The sequence below is a fragment of the Lutjanus erythropterus genome, chromosome 5 (assembly GCF_056507025.1).
Source record: "Lutjanus erythropterus isolate fLutEry1 chromosome 5, fLutEry1.hap2, whole genome shotgun sequence".
NCBI lineage: Eukaryota > Metazoa > Chordata > Actinopteri > Lutjaniformes > Lutjanidae > Lutjanus > Lutjanus erythropterus.
Genome location: NC_139321.1, coordinates 19,098,421 through 19,116,669, shown reverse-complemented (window position 1 = coordinate 19,116,669; position 18,249 = coordinate 19,098,421). Strand labels below are relative to the sequence as shown.

The 18,249-nt window shown below is 39.6% G+C and overlaps 1 protein-coding gene across 5 annotated transcripts in view; it reads left to right on the top strand.

The window, feature by feature from the left end:
* mid2 (midline 2) overlaps nt 1-18,249 on the top strand; it is a 230,590-nt gene that overhangs the window by 152,654 nt on the left and 59,687 nt on the right. For 4 of the 5 annotated variants that reach the window (XM_084719044.1, XM_084719045.1, XM_084719043.1 and 1 more), the window contains 2 exons: nt 11,284-11,349; nt 13,733-13,828. In XM_084719044.1, coding sequence (XP_084575170.1) covers nt 11,284-11,349; nt 13,733-13,828 — 162 coding nt within the window. The remainder of the gene's footprint in view (nt 1-11,283; nt 11,350-13,732; nt 13,829-18,249) is intronic. The other variant, XM_084719048.1, reaches the window with a different exon arrangement.

Below are 18,249 nucleotides of genomic sequence, written 5' to 3'. Positions count from 1 at the left end.
CGAAAACCAACATGAGGTAGTTTTATGCTTGTGCACACTTCCGCATTATTTACAAATACAAAACATACAAAACCTTCACACTTCATCTTGGGATTTTCTACACTCTTGGCACCCAGCTATCCAATCAGGTTGCCTGCTTGGCAAACATCTCCTGCAGCAGCCACGGTTCTCATTATGCTGTTATGTTTGTGTACACAGCACGTCCCTGCGACCTCCTCTGGGTGCTTCCAACCTGGCTTTGCGGCTATGCACCTCCACTGAAATATAATCTTTTTTTCACTTTTTGACTAATCACACAGATCAGCCAGATTAATGTCACATTAAAAACAGAATGCAATGATTTGCAAAAACATTTTGATCCATATTCAATTGCATACAGTACAAAGGAAAGATATTTAGTGTTCAAACTGATTAACTTTATCGTTTGCTGTAAATATTTACTCATTCTGAATTTGATATGTGTTTGTGCAACATGTTCCAAAAAACTTGGGACATTTGGGAACTGAGGACACAAATTTGTGGAAGATTTAAAAGTGAAATTCCCATTCTTGCCTGATATACGACTTCAGGTGCTTAACAGTCAATGGTCTCTGTTGTCGTATTTCTTTGCTTCATAATGCACCACCCGTCTTCAATAGCAGACAGGTCTGGACTACAGGCAGCCAGTACTGAACTCTTCTACTACAAAACCACACTGTCACATCACATGAAGAATGTGTCTTGGCATTATCTTCCATCTCAGATGAGCTCAGGCCGCTGCACTGTTTTCAATTGAATACAAGTCAAGAAGTATTGGCGAGTCATTACATTCTGTTTTTATTTATGTTTTACACAGGATCTCTATTTGTATCACTGTTTATTCTTAACATGCTCTGTTTTGTGTATCACACATCTCATTTGATTTTATTTAACACCATGTTTGCACGTGTTTATGAAACATTTCATGCAGTGAAAATATTTTTTTAAAAATTGTCTCCAAGAACCTTGGACCAAAGTAAATGAAAGTATGAAGTGTCCACTGCGTACATTCATTCTTCTGGCTACATAACTGGTAGAAATTCATAGCAGCACTTTGCTGGAAAGATGCTGGTATTTTGCCGAACATTTTTTACTGTAGCAATGAGTCAGAAGATTTTAGAAACACAGAGCCAAGCAACGGCCTCTGGGTTCCCATCAGTCAGAATGACTCAGACCCAACACACTGCTCTCTCTGTTATTGCATTTTAGAAAATAAGGCAAAATGAATAACCGTGTCATATGAATATACCAACAAGCCGGCAGCTAGATAATTGTATTACAGCCAATGAAATGTGGATGTGCGCTGTCTGGCTGTTTGTATGCACGGCTCTCTCCTGCTGTTAGGCATTCTTTCTTTCTATCTCGGTCTCTTTCTGTCCCTCATCTGGTTTTTCATACAGGAGCTAAGCAGGCATTTTGGCCAAATTAATTTGTGAATATAAAATCCATTTGCAACGGAAACCAATCAGGAGGAGGACAGGACAGCGAAGCCCATCGTGCTGCAGGCTGCCACTTGGAGCTGTTGCCGTGGGAGGTGAACGTAGAGGACAGGTGGTTTGTAACAAGCTATGGAAATCCTGCCTAATGAGCTGGGCCGTTTCCTCACTGTCCCGCACCTATTCCAGCTCCAAATACTGTATTTTCAAAATACCTACAATACATGGCATTTATTTATTTAGATGTGTACATTAATAAAACATATTTAAAATTTGCAAAACTTTTTCGAAAGACTTGTTTCCGTGCCCGAAAATAAGTAAAGGCTGCTGAGGAAAATCAGAATCATGTGGGTTATATGAGACTGTCAACAGTAGAACAATGTCCTGTTGTATACTGCAGAACCAATTTGCCTGACATTGCAAAATAACAAGCCAGGTTTTTGTAGATAATGCTGTGGGAGCTGAACTCTTTCCGTTCTGCAAATGGTGCCAAGGCTGCTGATTTTTATTAAAGAAAGAGAGAAAGAAAGTCAAGTCAAGAGTCAGTTCAAGTCCATTTTATTTACATTGAGCCAAAAAATAACATAAGTTATATCATGGCACTTTTCATATGAAGCAGGTTTAGACTCGAGAGTGTCAAGGAAAAGCGAAAGAAACTCCATAGGATTTTCTGTTACAGTTTCATGGAGTGGTAAGACGTAAAGGTCGATCACAGCACCGTGTCTTTGGAGGCAGCAGGGTCTCACTGTGTTGCTGAAGGACACTTCAGTGGGGATGCTGATTGACACAAGAGATTTAACCTGAATTATCTGGTTAGAGGGCAGCCTTCCTGCTGTTTAGGGCACTCTGCTAATCAAAGCCTATACTTGAAGATGTGAATCTGGTGTAACCCCTTTGAGCCCTTAATGGAATTCTCCAACGTTTTGGGAAATTCATTTATTTGTCTTCTCATATATATATATATACACAGAAAGTGGGGGGATGATGTGCTGCAAAGGGCTGTAGGTGAGAGCTGGATCCCTTGGCTGCTGCAGAGAACATTAGTGCATGGGGGCAAACGCTCTACCAAGTGAGCTAACAGGCTACCACTTATTTCCCATTTTTGTCCAGGTTAGAAAATAGACCAATATCCATTTTACATTTGTAGGTAATACACTGACTGTGGATAAGTACCTAATACAGCCCCACTTCAAATAATCCAAACTATCACTTTAAGATGTGAAACTAATGTCGCTCTTTTAAGCCTTAAAGGAATTCTCCAACATTTTGGAAATTCACTTCTTTATCTGAGAGGTAGAAGAGTAGATCAGTATCAGTTTCACATCTCTGCATTCAATATGGACAAAGAGCTGTGACTAGTTAGGCCTAGCTTAGGACAATGACCAGAACCAGAGGAGCTGTTTGCATCTGCTGCCTCTGTAACTTTTTCTTGTGTTTTGTTCACTTCTGTCACATTATAATGTATAGACATTATCAGTAGTGCCTTTGAAACTGAATACAGATATATTAAGCCTGCTAAATTGTACCTCTAATGCAAATATCTTTGATTCAACATCATTTTTCGGACATCTGTGGGTAAGGCATACCAAGCAACAAATCACACCCAGAGCTGTAAGGCTCATCTTGAGCAGTTGTTTATGACCGTATTCATTTTAGTGGTATCTTGCAATCTCAGCCCCTCTCAGAGCTACAGGCTGCATACATCAGATGTCACTTTCAGATTAACAGAAACACATTTACTTACATGGCCTGCGTAGCTAATTTAGGTGAGCTACAGAGCTGCGCTGTGTTCCTCTGGACTTTACTATCACTATACTCAATATGTATAACTCTAAATATTGATGTTTTATTCAGAACCCGTTGTTAATCCATCAAAGCTCTGCCATATCCTCTCTCTGCACAAAGCAGTCAAAGCAAGCCACCATGATGATAATGTCTTTAGTCAGGAATCTCACTGCTCGAGTCTTGAGGACAGAAATATTCCTTATCTAGCCCCCAGCCAGTAGCACCAACCTAATGATATCATCTTCTGTGGATACGGCTGGACCTGGATAACAAGGATTTGTTATGAGCTGCGCAGCGTGCAACTGATGATGAAATCATTTTACAGATCCACTCATACCTCCTTATAGGGATAGAAATAGTTCACAAATCAATGAACAGATGAAAATTGCATGTAGAAACTGTCCTCAAATAAGAGTTGCAACGGCTTCAGACAGAAATGAAAGACACAATATCTGTTGCATCAGTAAAATCTCTATAAATGATATCGCATCTGACAAGCGGATGATATACAGTATGTTTTAAATTCCATTTTCAAATGATAATCCATAAATACACTTTACCTGAAATACACACTACATTTTTTTTGCACGTGCCTACACAGGTATTAGCACACTTACACATAATTCTAATTTATCATTTAATTTTAATATTATCTCTTACTGATTGTTGTCCTTCAGCAGTATACTGTATAGAGTATTTAAACTCAATACTGTATGAATAAGGACACTTTAGTTAATTTACAGCAAATGATGAGATCATGAAGAAATTTTAAAATCTAATAGAGTACAAACATTTGCATTTACAGTTATGTACATAATACATTGCCAGAATCTTTGAAGTCTTTAATCCCATGTGAAATAGTTATATTTCAGTGCCTAATAAATGTTGTTTTTCAAGATGAAGCTTTTAGAGTGGCCCCTGAATGTGACCAATCCAAGGTACACCTGTGCAATAATCCTGCTGTTTAATAATCCATCACCTGTCAGGTGACTAACACAACACAAATATTAAGAAATGTGTGACTACAGTTTGGGAGAAATGAAAAGTCTTTTACTTCAATTCATAAAAAATGGGAGCATTTGCGATTATATTTTTGTTGAGTGTTCATAGAGTTCATGAGCGAATGTGAGTGTGGCTTCCATGCTGTCCGTCTCCTAAATATTTGAAAACTTTTTGACCCAAATAAACTTTCCTAGCCATTTCTTTTACTCGAATGTCCGGCCAAAACCAATAATTACAATATTTATGAGAGCATTTAAATCTAGTCTTAAACCACAATAAAACAGCAGCCACAGTCATGTTTTTAGCAGCAGAAGGCACTTTTTTTTCCTGAATAAATTCCATTTGGTTTGTGCACTGCATGTGAGCTATGGTTGCCATCCGCTACAACCACACAGTGTTTCAGACAGAAATTACTATGACATAAAATCATCAGTCTTAAAAGGAAATATAGAAGGGTACTTGGGGTTTTGGCTAATGTGTTCATCATTTACTGCATTTTGGATTGTTATCAAGTGACTGCCAGCTAATTCTTTGTTTTTGCAAGCAAGAAAATACCTACAGCATTCAGTGTGAATGTACCGAAGTGTGTTTAAAAGAAAAGATAAAGGACGCTCTCTGGTTCCAGAGCTTGGACTCCTTTGACAGATGCTTTTAATTAATATACTGGATAGCAAAGTAATGATTTTAAAGCTGTTAACAGAAGTGATATTTGCAAGCACCAATGTTTCTCTCTCTCTCTTTTTTTTTTATTAAAGTGTCTTTTTTTCCCTTGATTTCTTAACCCCATTTTGTTTATTGCTCTGCTCTTTCTCCATGCCCATTTGTAAGATGTACTCAGTTACAACAGCTCGATTAGTGTATCACTGCTGGCTCAAAAAGCAAAGGAAAGAAACACTTTGCTCTCTATATTAAGCAGGGATATTGATCATATTGAATAACAGCCAAAGACTGTATGTGTTATTTTACTGTCTCAGTGTTAATCCATGCAACTGAATTTCACTGCTCCAACAAGAATCCAGTGTAGGCCGACTGAAATGAAAAAGAAAGATCCTTTAAGCCCATTCAACCATATCACTGTTTTCTACTAACCCCACTTCATCTCAGTCCAGGCCCCCTTAATCCTTAGCATTAAATTCCCATCTCTTTGCATTCAAATATCACAATATCCTCAGTCAGTAATCTGATGTTTAATAAAGGCGTCTAGAAAGTTGGGAAATTATCCGTGATGTGGCTTTGCTTCGTGTAGCATGTATTTCTGCGTTTGCCTTTTTTTGTTCATTCTCATTCTCTCCATCTTTTCTTCTTGTTTTTCATACTCCTGGGTCAGTCTGTCTCTGACCCACGCAAATAATTGGGAAGCTAAAAGCACACTCAGGCTCATGGGATATCCAAGAGTCTTATAAACAAAATCAAATGCCAGCATGTGTCTGGCCTCCTCGCTGCTGTTCAGTAGTCATGACGATTCATTATTCCCTTTCAAAACCTACAGAGAAATTTCTTGATACTAATCCCCTCATGTGGCTAAAAACTTGAATTACTATTGGATTTGTGTCCATTTAAGATGGCTTTTTCTCATAATAAGGCTTAAGGGAAAAAGGCAATTGGGATTCATAAAGCTGAGTCCTAAGAGTGGTTGACTACGGCAGTAGACTTGTCCTTCTGTACCCTTCCCTTTCCTCCTTTTCCTGCTTTCTCCCGGCAACTTTATTTAAATTCCCCCCACAAGACTTGTAAATGAAAGCAAGCATCTTTTAGCTGTCTGCTCCCATTTATCGCCGCACCCCCACCGTTTCGAGATCCCTTGAATGTTCATACAGTCGCTTATAGCTTGAAGGTCAAAGGAGTTCATTCAGAGTTGAAACGTGAATTTTTTTTCTAATATTTTTATGCTGAATTGGTAGTAGGGGAACACGCTTGCCCAGACAAATGCACAAATGGACTGCTTTTGGTCGTGAGATGCAAACAAAAAGTGTTAACATTTTATAGTTTTAAGCATCCCCTATTGGTCTCATTAATTGGGCCCCAGCCAGTGGGTTATGAGACAAGCGTGACTCCCCGTTTGTTATACCCCGCTCCAATTCTTTGGCCTCAAGAGTTCTGCCCTATGGAATATTATCCTCAGACAAAAACCCGGTTTCCCAGAAGGCTTGAGTTACTGACACGTCCAGACTCTGAAAAGGCTCTTGTTAACAACAGCTGTAAAGTGAGCTTGTTCTATTCTGTTGCTCTTTCTCGAGTTTAATCTCTTTCCCTTTTTCTCTTGCTTTCATTTCTGTTTCTCTTACTGTCTCCATGTTCCTCTTGTGCATGGGGGAGGATCCCGAATTAATTAAAATAAAAAGACTTTGAAGTTGGATACTTCGCCTCTGGGTATTCTGCTCCATTTTTGTTGTGGTGGCGGTTGAATTCTTGTTGTTACATTGTCGTAACGACCTGGAGATTCAGCTGCTGGACAATGTCATCTAATTAGGCAACTGATGCATAAAAACCCTGTGTACACTTTTTCCCTATGGCCAGACACTTATTAATGTTTAGAGAACAGTCATCTCCTATCTGTCATGCAGAAGCTCATAACACTTGCGGCCTTTTCTCTTACTGTTTCTACTTTTTTTTTTTTGCTGAGGTGGGAGGTAACAAAGTCCAAATATTTCGTTAGTGTGCTCAAGTAAAGTTTTCATGTGGCTGTACTTTATTTTATTTATTTTGTTTATTTATTTTTCTGACAACATATATAATATATATATATAATAGAGAAAAATGTCCATTCCATTTTTTTCCCCTTTTTGAGAGGACAAGCTTAAAATGTCTTGTTTTGTCATTCCAAAAACCAAAGATATTCAGTTTAATATGATAATTAACAGATAAAAGCAGGAAATTGACATATTTGAAAGGCTGAAAACAGCATTTTCTGCCATTTTCGCATGAAATATTACATAAATAATTAATATATGATCAAAATAGTTCATTTAGTTTAATTCTTTTTTATCACTTGCCCAGTCAAGCAAGGGAGTTGCTAGATTTACTTTCCCGACCTGGCATTTTACTTGCGGGAAATTCTTATTGTTGAGGACTAGAAAAGATGATTCCTTGGTGTATCCATCAGTGCATATCATGCACAACAGACATAACTCGACAAAAACAACTTAAAAGACATATAAAGACAAATCAGACAACAAAGGGAGACCGGTTCAGCCAGCAGGAACAGAGCAAGTATCTGTACTTCTGCTTGTGTAAAGAATGTGTGTAGTTTGGCCACCTCTGCTTCTTTGTGATTACATTCTTGAACTTGAATTTGACCTCAAATAAAAGTCCTTTATTGTTCCTGTAGCAAAGCAACAATGAGCTCAGCCAGCGCCTCAGGTTGGGGAGTAACACATTACAGTGTAATTGGATTACCGCAATATGATTTCAGAAACTGCAAACTGTTAATTTGTCACAGTTAGTACTGAAGCACAGCACATACACCTTTGTAGAAATGAGTGATTGGCTTGTTGTTTTCTCAGAAACATGAGTATTTCAATTGTCACCTTGTAGACATAAATCATATTATTTCTTCTTTTTTGTGATGTAATTCCATGTAATGCCATGCTTTAGCAGCTACTGTTGCAGACTCTGAACAGTGATGGCTATAGAGATTAAACTGTGACAGCAGTCTCAAACTTAAGTCGTGTGCTCACTAAACCCTTCATCATATGCAAGTCTCCTGTAAGAAAGGTACCTTTTTTTTTTCTCCTGCAATCCCTCTCTCCTATCTCTGTAGCTACTGTAATATAAATAGGGAGCTGTCCTTCTATTGTTTCAAAGAGAAATGGGATCATCTGTAAAGGAATGAGACCCAGGAGCCCCTCAACACAATGAAGTCATATGAGGGGGTGGTGATCTAACCCAAGATGATGGGCTGTCAGCAGCTGCAGTTGTAACTGTGCCGAGACGGACAGAATAAGGACTGAAGTAGTGAGACACAGAGCGAGGGAGGAGACAGAAAGTCAGGTTATGGGGAGAGGAGACGTACTGTAGAAAAGACAGAAAGGTAGAGAATGACAGAAAGACGGATAACAAGGGAATAGAGAGCAGCGGAAGAGGCAGAAGCCTGAATTAGAGGGCAGGCCAGACTGTAGCCACTCTGCCAAGCTGCCCCTCTCAGCACGGGACTCGTGCCTATTTCCATCCCATCAACCCCCTCCATCTCTGGCGCACTCTCTCTGTTCACTCTCATGACATGCCACGTCCAAAGCTGAATCAGTGAATGAATGATATTACCTTATGCTAATAACCCTGCCTACCCCAGCAAGCCTCGTCGTGTGCCTGAAGCGACTGAAATGCAATTCGTCACTCATTTCTGCTTGGCTTTTATTTTCTGCTCCCACCATTCTAACATGTCTTCCACCCTTCTGCCACTTACCATATATAACTTTGTCTGTGTAATTATTCTTTTGGTATTCATCTATTAGAATTCCTACATTTGTCATACAACATATAGGCTATGTGGAACAGTCAATGGATTCCAAAAATTAGGGCTGCACCCTAAAAGTCAACTAAATTGTAGTTGAGTCTTAAACAAAAAACAAAGAAAAAAACTAAAAAAGCACCCCAAACTCCAATCAGGCCCAGTGGATTGTTGCAACACAGACCTTTTCTTTGTAACACTGTAGTCACTGTTGCTAACTGTGCTGTAACTCGTTAGCTCAGTTTTAAGACTTAGCGGCCCAGTCAGGACTGTGACTCAAGGGACGGTGAAGACACAGCAGGAACAGGAGGTGTTAGCAAAGTTACTTAGCGAGTTAATTTGTAAATATACATTAGGGCTGCAACTTATTAACCTGTTGATTATTTTCTCAATTAATTGATTAGTTTGGTTTAGAAAACGTCAGAGAATGGGGGAAAAATGTTGATCAGTGTTTCCTAAAGCCCAAGATGACGTCCTCAAATGTCTTGTTTCGTCCACAGCCCAAACTTTTTCAGTTTACTGTCATAGACAAGTAGAGAAACCAGAAATTTGAGAAGAATTGTTTTCTTAAAAAGTTACTCAAACCAATTAATCAGTTATCAAAATATTTCGTGAAGAATTTAATAATTGATTAATAATCGGTTACTCGATTAATTGTTGCAGCTCTAGCGTACATCTTCCATCATGGTGATAAGTCTGTGTGTCTTCGTTTTTGTGAAGCTGAAAGTTATTTATTCCTGTGTTTTGAACAAGATGATACTGTGTTGAAATAAATTAACAAAATGTTCATATTGCTGGTTGTTCCAACACATTCAGAATCATTACCATTTTTTCCATTAGCCAAAATCTATATTTAAATAATGAAATTATTATAAACGTGGGAAGAGCAGTCGACTCATGGCTTGAACTGACGACTACTAATCAATAGGAAAATCCTTAGCTGAGGGCAGCTCTACCAAAAATAGAGCATTAACATGCCCATTTACAGTGCAGAGTAAAAAACCTCCAGTTATATCTGCCTCATAGCAAACTGAAGCAAGTGTCAAAACTATTGTGATCTTACTAACACAGTGAAGAGTTAAAAACAAATGCTACGTAGCTAACTGAGCCATTCCACAAAAAGATTGCTTGCTAATGACCCATTTACAGTGAACACTAAATACTGCCAGTTATAACTGCTAGCTAACTGAACTAACTGAAGTAAAGTTAGCTTGCTAATTATAATGTAGGCTATAGTGATAAATATGTTTGTATCCTACTATAATATATCAAGTATAGTCAACATATCTGACGTGATGCTTGCTGTTTTAACAGTGATGTAAAGTGGGAAGATTTCAAAAGACATGTCATAATCCTACACAACTTAAATTAAAACATTATGACACAGCATAATTGGATATGTCTTATTAATTATATGTCTTATTATTGTTGCAGTTCATTGTGCTACAGCGACTGTCTGTTTACATGGTTTGGTTCAGACTGCTTTATCAGTGAAACCCAGTTTGGTAAATCACTAGTTTGAAACTAGCTAGTAATTACAAAGAGTTAAGGAGGATTTAACTTAGTGATGGATTTACAAACTGGTGCAACCCAGCATCAATGTCTTTTCAAGTTCCAAACACCCTTAGCAGCTCTGATAATGACAGAATAAACCATCATATCATATTATAAAAATGTTATCCTAGTTTGGTTTTGACATTTAATTTTCCCCCGCATGCCAGTGATACTTGCTGGCACCTTTTCCCGCTCATCACGTCCTTTTCTGCCTTCATTCCTCCCTTTATCCATGTTTTTCTCTGCTCCTGCTCTCTATCTCTGAGTGGTTCTCACCGTCTTTGATGTCTGTTGTGTGTTTTAATGAGTTTGTTGTTGACGGTTCCTCTGCTTCCCCCCTCTCTCTCTCTCTCTCTCTCTTGCTGCCGCTCATCCTGCCTGCTGGGCTGAAGCCACAGGAGTGCCAACACAAGTCAGGCAGCACCCTAAATACACACAAACACACAGCAGACTTTGCGTGGTCACTTATGGAGGGGGCAGAGGTATTAGCAGATGTCATCTACATACAAAGAGGCATAAGTGCGTCTTTGACAACATGCATGCTCAGATGTGTTGGAAATGTATATGCAACACAGAGAGACGGACGGAAACACACACACATAGATGTATGTAGAGGACAGAGGAGTTTGTTACACTGCGGTCTCATGGGAGGCAGCTGTGTTCTGATGTATTAATCATCTTCGTCTCCAGCTTGCTAATTAATGACCCATCTGTCCCCTCTCACTGATGTTCCACTTCAAACTCCCTCATACAAAAACACACTCGCACAGGGCTGTGACACAACAACCAAACGCTCGTTCCAGTGATGTAACTCCAGCGGCAGCTTTAGGGAAACAAGACGCCTTGAGCCACACTGTCTAATATCCATTCAAGACCATGTAAAAGACCATAAGAACAGTGTTTTGTGGCAACTTGATCAGGAAGGAGCTCTCTCCTTCAGTTGCTGTGCGTTTAGGTGGCAGACGTTGTGCGACTAGACTTGTCTGTGTGTGCGTTTATGTGTGCACTTATGTGGGTGTATGTGTGTGTGTGTGTTCGTAGGCTTATCAGGTGAGCCCGGGCAGAGTGTCAGATGCGGTAATGGAGGCTTCAAAGACAAGCGCTGCGGTGAGTTCCCTGGCTGCCTTTTACCAACCCCCCCTCCCACCCCGACCCTCCTCCCCCCTCATCCTCCCCTGATCCCTGCTGCTTGGACGCAGAGGCACACAGGTAGACACCTGAACGGATAAGGAAGGGATGCAGGGAGGGAGATAAGCAGACAGATAAATAATTAAGCGGGTGCAAAGTCAAACAGACAAAAGGCAGACAGAGTGAATCAGGCTGAGCGACAGGCAGAGGAGATATTGTCCTGTCTTGACTGACAGGACAGGCAAATACAGAGGTACAGTCAGACAGTCAGAGTCGTGGCCAGGTGCTCGTCCAGCCCACCCCCCTTTCACTTGCATGAGTAGAGCTACTTCAAACACCCGCCGCTTGTCTGCTGCTTTGTTCTGCTCTCCTCTTTGCAGCTGTGATTGTTGTTGTTGTTGTTTTGATGCTCATCGTCGCCGCCGCCATCGTTGATTTGCTTCCTTTTGAACGGCAGTTCTATTCCTGGCTCGCTATTTGCTTGTTTCCATTTTCATCTTTTGTATCGTATATGTGTTTTATTTGTGTGTGTGTGTGTGTGTGTGTGTGTGTGTGTGTGTGTGTGTGTGTGTGTGTGTGTGTCTTTTGTTTTGCATTTGACAAGCAGTCACAGTTAAGGGATAGTAATTGAGTGTTTGATCATTACATTTGCCACTGGAGGTTGATTGATTTAGTTTTTCATGAATCCTATGGTTGCTTTTGTGGCTTTAAAGTAAAGGATGTCAAGGTCAGACAGTTAAATCATCTCGTTTCAGACTAGATGATTGTAGGTAAAACTGCTATATGAGCATTTGATATTGTTTTAAAGAATTTAATTACAGAATGAGATTGAATTTTTAATTTGTTTTCATACTGGCAGCAATAAATAGTATATTTTCTTTTAAATGCTGACTTGAAGGTATTTAGGTTTCTTTGTAAACCTGATATTTACACAGCTATATAATTTTAAAATTATCATCAAAGTCCATACAGGTGTGGGTTATAAAAAAAGACCCTTTCAACACAGAAAACCTTTGAGAAAAAACCTGTGTTTTGTTTTAAATAAACAGTCAGTGAGGCTTTCTCTTTCCCTTTTTGATTATGCCTTAGTTTATACTGTATGTGCCATTGTACAAAAAGTGTCACTCTGTATTTCAAAACGCTTTCAATTCAGAAGAAAAAATATAGTATCCAATTTTTACAGCATTCTTTCATGACCACTGTGGTAGAAATGCTCCATCCTGCACCCATCCTGCATAATTATTACCAGGACTACACCTTTTCTGTCTCACAGACCTTTATACCATTTGGACCCATTTACTGAACTAATTTTAAATGACTATTTCTGAACAACAGCAGTAATACATTTCTAAAGAAACTGTTTTGACTGACTTCCATGTGTTTTAAAGCAACCCTCAGGAAATTAAGTCAAGGGAAAAAGGAACAGAGAAGAGCGTCAGTATGGAACAACAGAAAGCAAATAAAAATACCTCTTGTATTACCAGTAATATCTCCTGTTGTTACAGAAAGCAATTTTAATAATGATCATTTATTCAATATCACTCATACAGTTGATCATTTATCTGTTGAAGGTGACCCCAAAAAGTTACTAGCTCATATCATTAGTAAGATGAGTAAGAAGAAGTATCAGAATACCACCGAGGTTAGGTGCAACCTTACAGTGCAGATCTTTAACAGTTGCGATCCTTGCTTACACTTTCAGTATAAATACAATTATGTATGGGTATGAACATAGGAACTACGAAAAATTTCATCATCGATTAATCTTCACAATTAATCGTTTAGTCTATAAAATGAAAAAAAAAAAAAAAAAAAAACTTCTCTTCACAAATTCCCTCAGCCCAACATGGTGTCTTCAAATTGCGTCTTTTGTCAAACCAAGACTCCTCATTTGCTGTTAGAAATTACAAAGAAAAGCAGCAAGTCCTGACATATAAAATGCTAATATCAGAAAATGTTTGACATTTTTGCTTGGAAAAAGATTGAGATGATTAATTGATCATCAAAATAGTCTGCAATTCATTTTCTTTCTTGAATCAACTAACCGTTGCAGCTCTAGTATGAACCAGTACTTAGTGGGTTGATGATGGGGTATGAGATGTCACCAAAAATGTTATGTGAAAGACATCATGTTACACAGCTTTGTTAAATTCTTGATTCTGATTGGTCAGTTTTGGCACTCAATTGCTGGTTCAAAATTATGATAAGTAATCAACCAGGTTTGGGCCAGAGTGTGGCGAGCTGAATGTTTAAAATTTAAATACACAATAAATCTGTGTCATCAATGAACACTCTGACGTATATGCTAATGTTCTGTCTTGTCTCCTTGTCCCCGCTCCTTCGTCCTTCTCCTTCCCAACAGCAAACCTTGGAGAACAACCTGACCAACCTGGTAAAGAGAAACAGTGAACTGGAGAACCAAATGGCCAAGCTGATACAGATCTGTCAGCAGGTGGAGGTAGGCAACATGTTTTATGCTTTGTGTCATTAGGTGACTCTGAAAGTTATTAAATTTTGTTGGATTTCCACGGGGATCTTAAGCTGGGTGGAATTTGGCACGTGACCGAGCCCCAAGTAGTTGGTCAACTTAACTTATCTCCCCCTGTCACACCACTAAAGCTACCCTGGATTTTAGTTAAAGCCCCTGCAGTCCCTCATTCAGCTCTTCCAATGCGTCAAGCTTCAGAAACAATCTCATAAGAAGCCAGGGTTTCACTTTTTTGGTTCCAGGCCTTTGAACAACTCAGAACAGAAAGGGTTCAGAGGGTTTGGTTAAGGCCTCAGCCCGCATGAATCTTCTTTCTGTCTCTCTCAGAGACATATTCACACCCAAGTCTGTCACTGTTATTGATCGTGTGCTGTTTACTGCCTTCGCTATCGGTGACTGCTCTGATGCTGCGCTCCTCACACTTTGTCTCTCACTCTGAAACAATCCGATTGAAGGAGTACAGTGATATAAATTGGACCTTCATCCCTGTCTGTCTTGCTTTCATTGTTTTTTAATGTCTCACTTCACCTGGATCATGATTGTGGCTGGGCTAGCAATGAAATCAGCACTCCAGCTGCCCCCACTGGCTGAATCAAATATTGATAACTCTCAACATTGAAAGTGAATTTCAGTTCCAGATTTGTGGGTTCATAAAAGATCAGCATTGAACACTGTTTTCTTACATTTCATACTGAAGAATTACTTTGAAGCCAAAGACATGGAGAAACCAAAGAAATGGAGGAGATACATTAATGATGACTTCTCAAAAATTAAATTTAATCTCTTTGTTTGAATATATTTGTGCAGAATGATCTCGTTATCTGTGATTTGATCCAGTGACTGATGGAATATGAGAACGCCATATACCAGTTAGCATCTCAGTGACCTCTTGTACTTTGCCGATGGTTGCTCTCCAAGCAATGTGACTCAAATCATGACTCAAGAACAAAAGATGAGCTGTGGTAGCTCTTAGCAACCTTTCACTCTCAAACTGTTGAAAGGGGCAGTTATGTAATTCAGACAACTTCAAACATCTAAATGACCACTTCACTGTGGACAAAGCTAACGCCAAAAGCTCTTGTACAATTGTCCCTACCTTCAAGATGCTGTAATGCTTTTAGTGTGTCATAAGATCAGATATCGTCCCACGTCTAGATCACTGTTTCAACCAAACCTTGTAAACAAGGTAGGTTTGGTCCTCATCGATGGGAAAGTCAGCCAGTGTGGTACTCTGTATCGCTAAAAGATTCAGTATACACTACTGTGGAGAGGGGACAGCAGCTGCCTAGCAAAACTGCCATACAACAACCCATCACAATCGCATTTCCCCCCAAAAAACACCTCTGATAATGTTGGGTCAACATAAACAACAGTTAGTTTTCTTATAAATTGCTTCAGAATTTCTCCAGTGTGTTTGTGTCCAACCCAGACCTGTGGGTTTTTAATCTGTGCTAGAGGGAACCCCGCTGCTGGAGGGAACCCCACTGCCTTTCCAAAATGGGTTAGTTGCTGCTAGAGTGAATCAGAACAACACTCCACAACTTTTTTTCACCAAGTGAGGAAATAGAATATTTGCAGTTTTTAAGGGCTTGAAGATCCAATCATCAATAAAGCATATGGCCTCAATTAGAGCACAGTTTTTGCAGTGAGAGGTGTCTTTTTCCAGTTGTTTTCTACAAGGAGTAAGACTTTACCAATAGACACTGTATGCCTCACATTCAGAGACACAGGAGCCAATAAAAGCGATTAGAATGGCCAAAGTTTTTGTATTGATATTTAATGAATGAGAAAAGTTTGATGCACCCTCACAGTCACAGCAAAGAGAGGGAGACAGCTGTGTAATATCCTCAAAATGATAAAACTATTCAGAAAGTCAGTCTAATATTTAATTGTGTGCTCAGCTATAGTTTTGTAATGTATGTAAACTTGCCACTGTAGGAGCAGTGGTTGAATAACCTGAAATGTGCATACCTGTGTGTGTCATAGGCGCACAAATAAATAGGACTACACCTACAGCTGGCTGTGGGTTTTTGGCAGGCAGTTGCTTCTTGCAAAAATGCCCCAAATAAAATGACAAACAAAATAAGTGGTGACATTTTAAAATGATCAGTTTTATTCCAACAAGGACAGCGAGTTAAACATATGCAACTTCCGTGGGCTGCTCTGTTAGTCTGGCATAATAACAATGTGGGTGCAGATCTTTACTTCCTGAACACACAGTGCTTGGAAGGGTGCGTTTTATTTTATTGTTCCTATCCTTTCAATTTTTTCATGACCGAACCAACAAACAATGAATTTTTTGTTCCATAACTGTAAGAGATTTGGGCACATTTTTGCTACTCATCATCATCTTGTGTTTCATTTACGTACCAGATGTTCTGAAAATTCAAAGACCGAGACTTGTAAACAGTTTTTACTGTTTTTGTTGTAATTTAAAACAAAACAAATAGTTAAATTTTGTTGAAATTTTGTTGAAATTTTGTCAACATTCAGAAATGATTCTTTACCCCTTTTAAATAAATCATATGCTACACGATAATTAGCTGTTTCTAATTTCTTTCTACACCATACAGATTTTAAAAAAATTAAATGAGCATGTTAAGAGATATATGAAGCTGGAGGCGGGACAAGAACAATATAAAGCGATGAAGGTTGGGGTAGTACCAGCAAAATCTTCAATCTACTGGTCCTCATGCATTTTATTGTGCTGAATATAATTTTAAGGATGAATTATTGTTGCAAGACTCAACAGTTTAATTCCCAGTGGTACCACCCATACAAGAAATATTATGCTGCCAAGTCAAAGAAGATAAGATTATCTGTCAAATGATATATATCTTCTGAGTGGAAACTTTGTTTGACTTGTCACAAGCCTGTAATTTTTCACCGTTCACCTGGTTTGATCTAGTGACAACCTTGGAGGAGTGTTTGCACTCTGGTATCCTAGCGTGAACCCCTACCTGTCTGCAGATTACACCTCAGCTTGTCTTGTCACTGTTGACCTCTTCCATTTGGACTCATGCTGTGATTTAATGGAGGAAGTGTGTGAATCCAGCCAGAGAGTACTAATGCTTAGTGTTGCCTGCGCTGAATCGCTAACATGCACACAAACACACACATACTTTCTGTCTAAACGCACTCACTCTTAATAAACACCCCATCATTTCTCCGTGAGATTTGACATTAATGGCCACAGAGGACAAATGCACTTTGGTGCCGCCATCACTCTGTTTTGCAGTTCATTTCTTATTAGCTGGGCCTGACTCCATTTTCTCTGAGCCACTCTGAGGTCCATGAAACATAACTCTTGCAGCCGCTCACCCAATCAAAATTAAATGATCGCTGCGTGATTCATTAAGTACAGACAAACTGTTCGCTGACAGCGCACGCACGCAGAGAAAAAAAAAAAGTCTGTCTTCTTTTGTCTCTGTCTGCATACCAATGTTGTGCCACCGCCAAACAACAACAGCAGAATCTCATCACTTATTCATCAAGAAGAAATGAGGAGCGATAGCATGGGGGGTGGAAACATGCTCCATTGACTCTTAAGCAAATTATCAAAAGAAACTATGTGTTTTCCCACCCTGTATCTACCCATTCAGAGCTATTTTTTCCTGTGCAATGTCAGTGTCAAAAAGCTAGATTAATTGTTGACGTGTGTGAGGAGTGAGGGAGTGTAATCATTTCGCATTCACGGGCAGTGGCTGTGGCAGGAGGTAAGGTGGGGTGAGAGGACAAATGAGGAGAAGGAAGATGGAGAAAGATGGAAATGTTAGGAAAGTAATTGTGGAGCCATTCAGCAAAGAGAAAAAGAAAAGGGCACCGGTGGACTCAGTTGCCCCCATGTTCAAAAAATGCTGTGAAAGTGCCCTCTTGGATGCCCGTATTGTAAATGAAACATGAAAAACTGCCCTTTAGGGTGCCTTCCTTCCAGAAAACATGATGAAGTGATCCCTATGGTGCCCCTCCAGTTGAGAAAGTGTGATAAAGTGCCCTCTAGTGTGCCGTCCAACGCAAAAAACCTGATGAAGTGGTCCCTAGGGTGCCCTGCCAGTTGAGGAAACATGATAAAGTGTCCTTTAGGGTGTCCTTTCAGTTGAGAAAACATGATGACGTGCCCTGTAGGATGCCTTCCTGTGCAGAAATCATGCTGAAGTGCTCCTTAGTGTACCCTCCTAGTGGAGAAAACATGATAAAGTGCCCTCTGGGGTGACCTTCCAGTTGAGAAAACACGGTGAAGTGCCAGCTAGGCTGTCTTTCCAGTTGAGAAAATGTGATGAAATGGACCCCAGGGTGCCCTTCTAGTTGAGAAAACATGATGCAGTGCCCTGTATGGTGCCCCTCCAATTGAGAACACATGGATAAATGGCCCTTCCAGTGGAGAAAACATG